Source organism: Protopterus annectens, chromosome 8.part0 (genome assembly GCF_019279795.1).
Source record: "Protopterus annectens isolate FY-2018-M chromosome 8.part0, PAN1.0, whole genome shotgun sequence".
Classification (NCBI taxonomy): Eukaryota; Metazoa; Chordata; order Ceratodontiformes; family Protopteridae; genus Protopterus; species Protopterus annectens.
This window is the reverse complement of record NC_056741.1, coordinates 785,022,766-785,035,009: the sequence shown is the minus strand read 5'-3', so window position 1 is coordinate 785,035,009 and position 12,244 is coordinate 785,022,766. Positions and strand designations below refer to the sequence as shown.

General features: G+C 47.8%; 1 protein-coding gene across 1 annotated transcript in view; it reads right to left on the bottom strand.

Moving 5' to 3' along the window:
* Positions 1–12,244, bottom strand: part of ASPM (assembly factor for spindle microtubules) — a 2,279,206-nt gene that overhangs the window by 2,039,495 nt on the left and 227,467 nt on the right. The window contains exon 7 of the mRNA XM_044080257.1: positions 10,489–10,734. Coding sequence (XP_043936192.1) covers positions 10,489–10,734 — 246 coding nt within the window. The remainder of the gene's footprint in view (positions 1–10,488; positions 10,735–12,244) is intronic.

Genomic DNA, 12,244 nt, shown 5'->3' with positions numbered 1-12,244 from the left:
GGAGATACATCAGGGATTTTTCATGGGTGAATGGGTGGGGGAAAGGAAGAGAGAAAACAAACTCTGGTAATTACTCTCTGCATCTAGACATCTTTGGTGAGAGATGCCCAGGCTTCTGGATGCAGATATGAGCTCCCCCACCCCAACTGTCTCCAAAATGGAGTGGTAGTCAGGCAACCATTCAGGGGGGCTGGAAAGTCTTCTTGGTACCGGGACCTCTGAAGCCTTGGTTTTGTGCGCCCCCCCCCCCCACCCACTACAGGGGGATCTATCACCATAAGATTCCTGAGAGAACCCTTGCAAATTCCATAATCACATCATTCTACCCCCCCCCCCCTTTCTGGTTTCTTGAGAAGGTCCTCTAAGGGGTAGAAATACATATTCCTAAAGCAGATTGGTTTCTCCCGTCCTGTTCACTCCTGGAGCAAGTCTCTAAATTTGGGTCGAAATAAGGTAGATCCATCAAATGGTGCACTGAACGACATCTTGTAAGGCTCCAAACAGTCACATAGGTACGTCCAAGTGTGCCTACTAACAGTAATACCTGAACCCACCACTCTGAGAACACCCTCTGTAGCATGTGAAATCAGATGCATAGAGGAATTTGACAGGGACTAAAGGGTGGCTAGTTGCGAAGAGATGGTCTTTTTATCTTTCACAGACATAGACACAGAGGGATTTGGTAAGCCGTTTCATCAAATTCATATGAAACCTTGTAAAATGTGCCAGGTAATACAGTGACTGCAAGACAAAGGTCGCTGATGCAAAAATTCACTTCCAGAATCTATCCAGTGCCTTAGCCTCTCTGATAGGGGGATGGACAGAGAGACTTACCTCTGCTATTTTCTTTTTGGTGGCCGCAACAGCCACCACTGCGTCAACTCCAACGGGCACGATCCTTAGGTGCAACTAGGTATGTCTTTTCTGTTTGTTTTGGAATGGGTTCCATTGCATCTAGATCCTTCCAAGCCCGACATGAAATGAGGTCCATCATTTCATCCACTGGGGTGTCACCCAGGACATAGCTAGACCAGTTCCAAAAGCCTCAGAAAACTGCAACTCCTCTGTGGAAGGGGGCTTTGGAAGACCAACCACCTTTCTGTCTCAGATGTTCGAGAATTTCTCTTAATAAAACATCCTCAAGGGGTGACCTGGGAGACCCATCCCCTTCACTGAAGTCGGTGCCTTCTATTAAAGACTCCTATGGGGAATCAATGTGCCTACTCTTGCAAATGCATTTCTGGGGGACTTCCTCATGGGGATGATCCAAGGAGGACCCAGAAGTGTGTGTGGGTGGTTATGCAAAAGGACGGACTTAAGGCTACAGTGGACCAGCTGCCCAGATGGGACGGAATGAGCAGACTCAGTGCCCCAGGGCAGACAGTTATGGAGGTGGAGTACCTGAGTGGAGTAAGAATGTCCCATCTCCAGTCATGTGGAAAACTCTCTCCACTGCCTGGCACACACACTCCGATGTGGAGCCCAGGACAATTCCATTATGAATCAAAGCTACCTGCTGGGAAAAATCCAGGACTTCCCCATAAGCATTCCTCAACATAGAGGTTGAAACCTTTTAGTTATGTACTTACCATAACTTCGGATGTATGGGATCCATCTCGCCTACATTCATAACTGATGGGTTCGGCTCCGACACGGCCACTATATACTAGAACAAAGTCTCTAATTGGCTGGGCTACCCCTTATCCCAGAATGCACCACGCCTGCTTCCCCAGATCTTGTTTGCTCGCTTTCATACTGACATCCAGACACAGAGACATACCAGCCACTGTAACAAACTAAAGTCCTACAAGAGAAAAACTCAGTAAGTAGCAACATTCCCTCTAAATCCAATGGGAAGGGGGAAGGAGGGCGGGTACGTATGAATGTAGGCGAGATGGATCCCATACATCCGAAGTTATGGTAAGTACATAACTAAAAGATGTAATGGGATCCTATCTCGCCTACATTCATAACTGATGGGATAGCGTCCCTAGCACCTAAATCCCGGGTGGCTCATTGGAAAACACTCCTGAGAACTGTGGAACCAAAGGAAGCTCTACCTCGAGAAGCCACATCTATCTTGTAATGAAAAATGAAGGTGTGCGGAGAAGTCCAGGTAGCGGCCGCACAGATATCATCTATCGATAATTTGGAGTGGAATGCTACAGAAGTAACCCATGCCCAGGTAGAATGAGCCCTGACTGGGAAGGGTAGCTCTTTGCCGGACCGTGAATAAATGAAGGAGATGCAATCTTTAATCCATTTCGCTATGGTGGTTTTAGCCACCGGTTGACCCAACCTATTTTCCACAAAGGACACAAATAGCTGATCTGACTTTCGTGTCTGATTGGTCCTACTTAAATAAAAACGCAGTTGTCTGTGAACATCCAACTGATGGAAAATATATTCTGCGCTATTGGAGAATTTGGGAAAAAACACAGGAAGCTCCAAGGATTGTTGAATGCATAAGGGGGATGCTACCTTGGGCAAGAAAGAGGGATTTAACTTGAGGGACACTCTGTCTTTGCGAAAGGTCAAATAAGGAGGATTAGAACAGAGAGCCTGAAGCTCTGAGACCCGCTTGGCAGAGGTTATTGCCACCAAAAAGGTGGTTTTCCAAGATAGAAATTTTATATCACAAGTAGCTGCTGGTTCAAAGGGGCGGGCAGTTAAAGAAGCTAGAACCATATTCAGGTCCCAAGGGGGCACAGGATGGGCTATTGGGGGCCGAAGGAGCCACGCTCCTTTAAGGAAAGATTTGCAAAGCCTGTTTGCCATTAAGGAAGGCTCAAAAGAGACATGAAAATTAGAGATAGCCGCCAGTTGGACTTTAATTGTGGAAACTGAAGAGCCCAAATAAAACAAAGAAGCCAGGAATTCTAAAACCTGAGGTACTGGGGCGGTAAGGATCTATACCTCGTTGCTGGGCCCAAAGAGCAAACCTCTTCCATTTGCTGGAATACAGTTTAATAGTGGAAGGTTTGTGAGAAGAGGACAAAATGTGGATGACGTCTGGAGAAAGAGAGTTATCTCTGACTAAGGTTGGAAGTGGAGTAACCAAGCGGCCAACCTCAAGGACCTGAGGGATGGGTGAGACTGTCCCAACTGATGAGTTAACAGGTCGGGCACCAGGTCCAGAAACCATGGGCCTTCCACCGCATACCTCAGAAGGAAGGGGAACCAAACCTGACGAGGCCAGTGTGGAGCGATCAAAATCATGTCGCTTCCTAGATAAATCGCCTTCTGTATCACCTTCGGGAGAAGGGGAACCGGAGGGAAGGCGTAAAGTAGACCGGGAGGCCAACTGTGAGCTAGGGCGTCCCTGGGAATCTGCCCCTGAGAGGGAGTCAAAGTGAAGAACTCCCTGCATTTCGCATTGTGAGGGCTGGCGAACAAGTGGCAACAAGGGAGGCCCCACTTGGCGAAGATGTTTGCAGCCACTCTCTCATTGAGGGACCACTCGTGGGGCAACAGGAAAGTCCTGCTCAGCCTGTCTGCAATCACATTGGATTTCCCCGGAATGTGCGTTGCCACTAGGAAACGCTGGGTAGCAATCGCCCAATGCCACACTCTCATGGCCTCTCGGCAAAGAGGGTAAGACCTGGTTCCGCCTTGCTTGTTTATGTACCAGCCTACCGACATGTTGTCGGATATAATCGCAATAGTACCCCGGGGAAGAGCATGATGAAGTGCTTGCAACGCCAGTAGCACCGCTCTCATTTCCAGGATATTGATATGCAAGTGCGTTTCGTGAACCTGCCACGTGCCTTGGACAGACCTGTCCAGATAATGACCCCCCCCACCCTATCTGGGAGGCATCCGTGGCCACCGTGGGGACGGGAGGCTGAAGAACAAAGGGTCGCCCCTGGTCCAGGTTGGACCGAAGCAGCCACCAACGTAGGTCCCGACGGCAAATTTCCGTAATCTGGACCAAATGGTTCAAAAGGGAGTTCCTGAAAGGACCATTGAACCGACAGTAGCCATTGCAGCACCCGCATGTGCAGCCTGGCTAAGGGGACTAGAAGAATAGTCTAGGCCATCGTGCCCAATAACTGCAGAATCAGTCTGGCCTGAACTCGTGATCTGGGTAACAAGGTTTGGACCTGAGACTGCAGGACCTGAATCCTTTCTACCGGCAAGAATGCCCGCATTCTTCTTGTGTCTAACTCTGCGCCTATAAAGGTAATACGCTGAGACGGCTGCAGCACAGATTTTTCCCCAATTGAACGTGATTCCTAGTGAATGACCCAAACTGACTGTGGTCATAAGCGCCCGAACTAATAGTTGCTTGGAGGTGGCAGTAAAAAGCCAGTCGTCTAGATAGGGAAACACTTGGAATCCTAGACTTCTCAAGTGAGCTGTCACTACTGCCAGACACTTGGTGAACACCCTGGGAGCTGTGGTGAGACCAAAGGGCAGTGCTCGGAACTGGAAATGACTGGCTCCCAGGCGGAAGCGTAAATGACTCCTGGACTCTTGACTTATCAGAATGTGATAGCAAGCGTCCTTGAGATCTAAGGAGCACATCCAGACATCCTTCCCCAATAATGGGAGAATGGACTGAAGGGTGACCATTCGGAATTTGGATTTTTTTACAAAGTGATTCAATGATCTGAGGTCCAAAATGGGCCTCAAGTCCCCTGCCTTTTTTGGCACCAAAAATAGTCTTGAGTAAGTTCTTGATCCGATCTAGTCGGCAGGGACAGGCTGGATGACTCCTTTTCTTAGCAACTTTGAAATCTCGACCGCTGCTTGATCCCGCTGACTGGGTGGCACATCTGGGATTTTCCTGATAGGAAGAGGGGGGTTCTTGATGAAAGGAATGAGATAGCCTCCGGTTATGGTCCAGAGCACCCACTGATCCTTGGTGACAGATTCCCAAGCCTGCGGGTGTTCCGCAAATCGACCCCCGACTGGCTCCGGAGATGCACAGTCGGGCCACGTCTCAGGGACGGTGAGCGTAGGATGGACCACGAAAGGAATCGCGGTCTCCAGAGTTACGGGGGCCTCTGCCGCCTCTGGGGCGGTGTCTTCCTGAATCCCCCCCCCCCTGCCTCTAGAGGGGGGATCACTCGGTGGAGTAGGGAAAGACCTGTGAGATTTCCTGAACCACATTTTCCCTCCTCTCTGGGCCTTGGGGTAAGGTCTAGAGGGAGCGGAAAAACGGGCACCCACAGCAGTCAAGGTCTTGCCCTCCTGCTCGCACCGAGTCAGTGTGTCCTTCACCTTGGGTCCAAACAGGGAGGACCCATCAAAGGGGGCGTCGGTGAAGGAAGACTTAAAGGCCTCCGCAAAGGGACACAAGCGTAACCAGGCGTGTCTTCTAAGAGCCACGCCTGTTCCCGCTGCTCTACTCGCCCCTTCGGCCGCATATGATATGAGCCTCATGGACGAGTTGACTATCGAAGATAGGGTAGTCATCTGGGCGCCAACAGTTTGGGCTAACGCCTCAGGAAGATTACCCGTAAGAGACTTACCTAACTCTTTGAGGAGGTCCCTTTGGAGCCTGGTAAAATGACAAAGATAATTCAGCGACTTCAGGGTAAAGGCCGCTGAAGAAAGGGTACGCTTCCCGTACCTATCCATGCTCCTGGAATCCTTATTAGGAGGGTGAATAGACGTTGAAGCCTCTGCCACGTCCTGCTGAGTGGCAGATGCCACCACCATCGCATCTACTGCAACTCCTTTAGTCAAAAATTCCTTTTGAGGAGGGGCTGAGAGGAACTTGTTAGGCCTGGCAGGCACCGGTTCCACAGTGTCAGGGTGTTCCCACACCCTTCGAGAAACTAAATCTAGTAATTCATTGAAGGGTGGAGACACCCAGGAGGCGGAGGGCTGGGCCCCAAAGGCCTTGAGGAAGACTGACTCCTCTGCGGAAGGGGTTTTGGACTGCCAATCGCCTCTCTGTCTCAGGATCTCGAGGATATCTGAGAATGAGACGTCATCCGAGGACGATTTTGGGGACCCCTCCGCATCATCGAGGTCAGTATCTGATGTGATAGACTCATCCTGGGAGTCAATGTGCTTCCTCTTGCACAATTTTTTTCTTGGAGGTTCATCTGAAGCGGATTCAAAAGGACCTCCCGGGAGAAGGGAACCCCCCCCCCAAGGGGTATCCTCAGGCCCTGGGGACCCACTGTCGTGGGAATGAAGCACACCAGAAGCACCAGTTCCCAAGTCTAGGGACGGTGAGGTAGAGACTTGCTGAGCCGGCAAGGACATGGCCAGCGCACTCCTCATGGCCTCAAAAGCAGGACCTCCAGACTCTACGGAGGACACAGGCTGAGAGACCACGACGGTACCGGGAATCCCTGCAGCCGACGCTCCGAGGGGAAGACTAGGCACCGAAGCTACCAGTTCCAAAGTGTTCCCCTCGGCCCCGACCAAGGAAGTCCCGGTACCGAACCCCGACGCCGAGGACAGGGTAGGAATGATGGTCGGAACAGAGAAGCTCCGAGGGAGTCTCTGTTCCGACTGGACAACTCTGCTCCGCTCTACCATCACCGACTCCAACGGCTCCGAGGAGGTTGGAGGAGGAATCGGATGCGAAGTGGGGACCGGCTCCGGAGCTGAGTGGGCTGGAGCCGAGACCATTTTTGCAAAAACCGGGGACTGAAAAAGCCTCTGGATAACTCTGTCCAAATCTGAGTCTGACAACCTGGAGGATTTAGAGGAAATAGATTGGGGTCGAGACTACTTCTCTCTCGGCTCCGATAGACCAGGGGACCGGATCCGAAACCGTATGAATAAGCATCGGCGCTGAAGGGGACTTCGGGGCCGAGGGGGGAGAGTCTGAGCTGCACATCTCCAACGGCTCCGAGACCAAAAGAGCCGAAGCAGATGACTCGCCTCTCGATCCCCCAACCTGCGGCTCTGACACCAATGGAGCCGAAAAGAGGTATCGAGGCAGACCCTTCCACCCGAGGCTCCGAAGCCATTGGAGCCGAGGAAGAAGAGGTTTACCTATGCTTCTTGGAAGTCGGTTCCGACGGACTGGTCGGAGCAGACGACCTTTTCTTTTTAGAAGCCGGAGAGGAAGGAGAAGCCAAAGCTTCCTCAAAGGAGGGCTTAATAAGGCCCTTAAGGATCAATATATTTTTTCGTTCTTGAAGGACCCTAGAGGAAAAAGCATGACAAACACTACATGTTTCCTGCAAATGTTTCGGTCCTAAACAATATACGTAAACAGCATGGCTATCAGTAAGAGACATTTTGTAGTTGCACTTGGTGCACTTTTTAAAACCAGACTTCTGCTCTTTCGACATCCTATCACACAACTATTTCCCACAACGAAAAGCAAACCTTAAAGTAGGGGACGAGCCCTTTGACTCAAAACGGGACTGGCCCGAGATACAGAACACAAAATGGGCAGAAGCCCTCTAACTTAAACAGGCTTAGCCCCATAAATCAGGACGTACAGTAGAGACAAAATCAATACACCCACACACAAAAAAGGGCAAGGGCCCTCTAACTTAAACGGGCCTTACCCGGTAAGTAGAAAAAATACCAACAACCAAAAACAGGTTCACACACACACGTAAAGCTGTTAAAACAGCTGTTTGTTAAATTTGTGAAGAAAACCCTAGGTCAAAAGACCAAAAAGTAATAAAAAAACCACTTAGCTCCAGCCAAGTCGAGACCACGTCCAGCTTGAAAAGCGGCAAACGAGATCTGGGGAAGCAGGCGTGGTGCATTCTGGGATAAGGGGTAGCCCAGCCAATTAGAGACTTCGTTCTAGTATATAGTGGCCGAGTCGGAGCCGATGGATCGGCTCCGAACCCATCAGTTATGAATGTAGGCGAGATAGGATCCCATTACATCTAATGTTCTAGCAGAGGCCTCAAGGGTAAGGGACGGCCCCGAAAATATTGGAGTTGAACTCCTACCCCTAGATCTAGCATCAAAGCTACGGCCCAGAGATCCCTCTGGCTCTGACAAGGTCGGCATAAGCTGGATCAGAGAAGATGTCCAAGTCGATGAAGGACAGGTGCTCAGATTAGACCTAGACAATCCCATAATTTCACAGATCCTGAACTTCCAAAGCCAAACGGCAGATCGGAGTAGCAGTCACTAAAGGTGTTTGGCCTAGTCTGCAGCTCACTGGTCTTATGGGAAACAGAAATGGAAAAACTCCTAAATTAATTTGGGTCCTAACAAATTTTCTCATCATCCTGTCCACATCTGTTTCAGACAGGCTCTTGGCAAATCTGGAGGATAAGGAAAGATGGAGATCTAGAAACTCAATGTAGAGTTGCTGGCAGAAAAGGACAATGAAGTCTCAAAATCTGCTCCGCAGAGAATCTGGACTGCTTATGGGTTGGAGACTTGCATGGAGCCAACACCAGATCCAAAAAGGTGGACGAATCCGAAGTTTTAGAAATCTTCGTAGGCAGAGCCAAAGGCACCGAGCAAGGACAGCAGTTAGGGGAGCACTTCAATTCTTTAGACTTTTTTTTTTATTTCTCTTTGCTCTCATCACCTTTCTCCCCTTGATATTTTTTTTTTCAGGTTTAGCAGTGGAAGGGAAGGCGCCAGATACTGTGGAAAAAGGAGGCAGTAATCCATTGAGAATAAGTTTATTTCTGCGTTCAACCAAGGCCCTGTGGTTGAAGCTAGAAAAAAATGGGATTCACTTCAGAAGCTCGAAATACTGAAATCTCAAATCAAGCTCAAGAAGTGGAATTCACAAAACAATGAAAACTAAAAACCGCGAAATTCAAAACCTCGAATACCAGACGTTTTGAATTTCACAGTTTTACTACACACACACACACACACACACACACACACACACACCATCCACCAAACACACACACAAATCACTCTACTACATAAAAGCAGGGGGCCAAGCCCCCCTGCACCCCCCACACCCCCCTACTTAAATATTCTCACTCCGAGGTCGCACTACATGCAAACACACACAAAACACCACCACAGAAGCTACTTTTGCTTCACTCGCACACATACATCACAGCAACAAAACACATGGACACAGCCCCTACCCAAACCCCTTAAACACACACACTTACCTGAATACATAACCATAGCGGAACTTTAGAAGCACGAAATTCAAAACCTCCGGTATTTGAGGTTTTGAATTTCGTGCTTCTAAACTTTCACTATTATGTGGATTCGGCTTTCTGGGCTTGAAATGCTGAAATTCAAGATTTCAGTATTACGAGCTTCTGAACGGAGCCTGAAAAAATGTCCCACTACCTCAAGATGAGTGGCTTCAAGACAATATACACACTCGAGTCAGCAACAGAGTTGGGTATTTTGCGCCCACACAAACATTTCTTAAAACCCGTAGCTTTGTCTGACAGCTTGCAAAGAAGGCTGAAACAACCTGAGAGACAAACACAAAGCAAAAGCTAGAGAAGAGCAGACAGAATACAAACAATGGTACAAAAAATTTCCACAAACTTGGGAAAGAAAATACCAACAATGGTAATGAGATTATTCTAAGCAGAGGAAAAAAGGGGGAAAGGGGTCAGGTTTAAGGGAGAAACAACAAAAAGCAACACCATTAACAATAAATCTAGAAACATAACAATAAATCTAGAAGCATATATTTTTTTAAAAACTAGACACCCGCGGTGGTGGTGCTGCGGTAGCGTTATCACCTCACAATTAGACGTTGCCCGTTCGATTCTCAGTTAGAGCGTCTTCTGTGTGGCGACATGCGTGAATGGGCGTTCCTTCGATGAAGGTTGTGCGTTAGGCCCGGCAAGCCAGCACATAATCTACTGCCAATCATTAGCGGACGGGAGTTCAGCTGTGGCGACCCCTAACCGGGAAAAGCCGAAAGACACAACAAAAAAGTGGTGACAGGAGACAAGCAGAGACAGAAATAAAAGGACCCTTACAAAACAGAATCTCCTAAAATAAAAAGTGATTTATCTCCCAAACATCTGAGCCACAAACAAACCATGTCTGGTCGGTGGAAGCTGAGATTGAAATCTGAGGTAATCTGGAGCTTGAGAGAAGACTATGGGTAAGGAGTGGAGCTTGAGCTACAGATCCATACTCTGAAAAGTGATCGGAGTCAGATCTGAGGTCAGATCTGAAATCCAAAGGGCGAGGAACTGATGAAAACGATAAAATCAGATCAAGAAAGAATAACTTATAGAAACAAAATATAAACTTTTTCTCAAATAATGAAATGTTGAAAGTAGCTTGGCGCTGTATTTCTGATGATGTTTCTTCAACATGCAGAAGATATCTGAAGCTACTTGGCAGAGTATAACATGTGAAAGTGGAGGTGGTGGTGGCCTGGAAAAGTTTCAGGTGTGGAGCTGCTTAATGGCATTTAGTCATGTTGTTGATGCGGACAGTCCTTCTCATATCAGATATAAATTACTTCAGTCTGTCTCAGACCAGATACAGAAAGAAATTGAACCCAAAATTAATGGTAAGAACTTTACAGAAATATTCATTTTGGGGCAAAACTGCAGCCTGCATGAAATTATTTTACGATCACCACCATACCTATATCTTTCCAGAGATGTCTGTCTTTTCGAACCAGCAAACGTCTAGCATCAATCTCAATCTCCAGCCTTCGAATAGCTTTAACCATAGATTCAGATGTAAAAAGGCGGCAAGCAGCTCTTCTAAGACGATTTAGGCGGCATTTTGCAGTATAGGCTCTTAATGACACTTCTTCTTTGGTTGGTGCTTTGGCGACACTAACTTTATGCAGATTCTCAGAGCCCAGAATTAAGGCTGCTGCTACAGCTGGTTAAAAAAAAAAATAATGTGCTTGCTTAATTAATATGCTCTACAATATGATCTTATACAGTACACAAATTTACAGACAAGAAAATTTAACGCATCAAAATGAAAATAAAAATAAAAATATTCAGAAGTATAAAATGCAGACAGAATACTTCTGGTCCATCGATATTTTCCAAAGTGATACTGTTTGCACTAGGCAATTGAGTCTCATCTCCCAAAGGCACCTTTGAATTCCTCATCAAACTGCACTCTACCTTTAATAAATGCATTACTGGTTTCGCTCTACTCTCTGCCAAGAAACATATCCCGAATAACCCTGTAGCCTTCATATAGGAAAGTTGTGTAAAATCTTACCAAAACCATAGATGTCCTTATCTTCCATGTGGCAGTATTCTACATGTGGGTTTACCCTTATTCCTTTGGCGTACATCCGGCCAGTATTCCAAAGTTTTTCAGTCTCTCAAGGTGTGTTGGGCGTCCGATGTGGCTGCAGGAACGTGGGCCATAAAAGTGAAGTGCAATCTGACAGGAGGGGAAGGAAGGAGGAAAGGAATACTGCAACATGGAAGAGAAGGACATCTATGGTTATGGTAAGATTTTACACAACATTCCTATGTCCTTCTATTCCAATGTCAGTATTCTACATGTGGGTGGAGTGCCAAAGCTCACTGTGAATGGGGTGGTGGTCTGGAAGAAGTTGCCAGGAATCTGTGAAGGATAGCCCTGTCAAGCCCCGCCCTGGCCCTAGAGATATGGTCTAGTTTGTAATGCTTAGTGAAAGTGTGCACTGAGGACCAAGTAGCTCCTTCAAGGACTGGGTTGGTGTCTATCCCCTTAAAGAAGGCTCTAGAAGAGGCCATTGCTCTGGTCGAGTGGGCTTTAATATTGCCCTGCAACATTTTCCCATGGTATAAGTAACAAAAGGAAATGGCCCTGGAGATCCAGGCCGAAATGGTCTGTTTGGTCACTGCTTTCCCTAGGGCTCTGGGGTAGAAGGAGATACAGTTTGGCAGATTTCCTAAAGGACTTGGTTTTATGAAGAAAAGACCTAAGCGGTTTGTGGACATCTAGGGAATGAAGTACTCTCTCACTTTCCCCCTGCGCGTTGGGAAAAAAGGTAGGCAGGTGTATGGCATGGTTCAAAGATAGGTCCTTCACTACCTTGGGCATGAAGGATGGGTTAGTTCTGATAGTAACCCTGTCAAGGTGGAAGACTAGAAAAGGAGGTGTAGCCAGAGCCTGTAGCTCTGAGACCATCCTGGCTGAGGTCAGAGCCACCAATAAGACAGTTTTCATGTGCAAAATTGTAGGAAAGCTTTGTCAGCTGGCTTAAAAGTGAGTTTTTCCAATACATAGTTAAGATCCCAGGGAGGAGGGGATGGTTTCCTGGGAGGTCTCAGATGAAGTACTCCTTTGAAGAAGAGTTCGGCAGGGAGTCTGGATGCTAGGAGTGGATCCAGAGGGAGGCAGGCAGAGATTGCAGACACGTGTGCTTTTAAAGAAGAGTAGG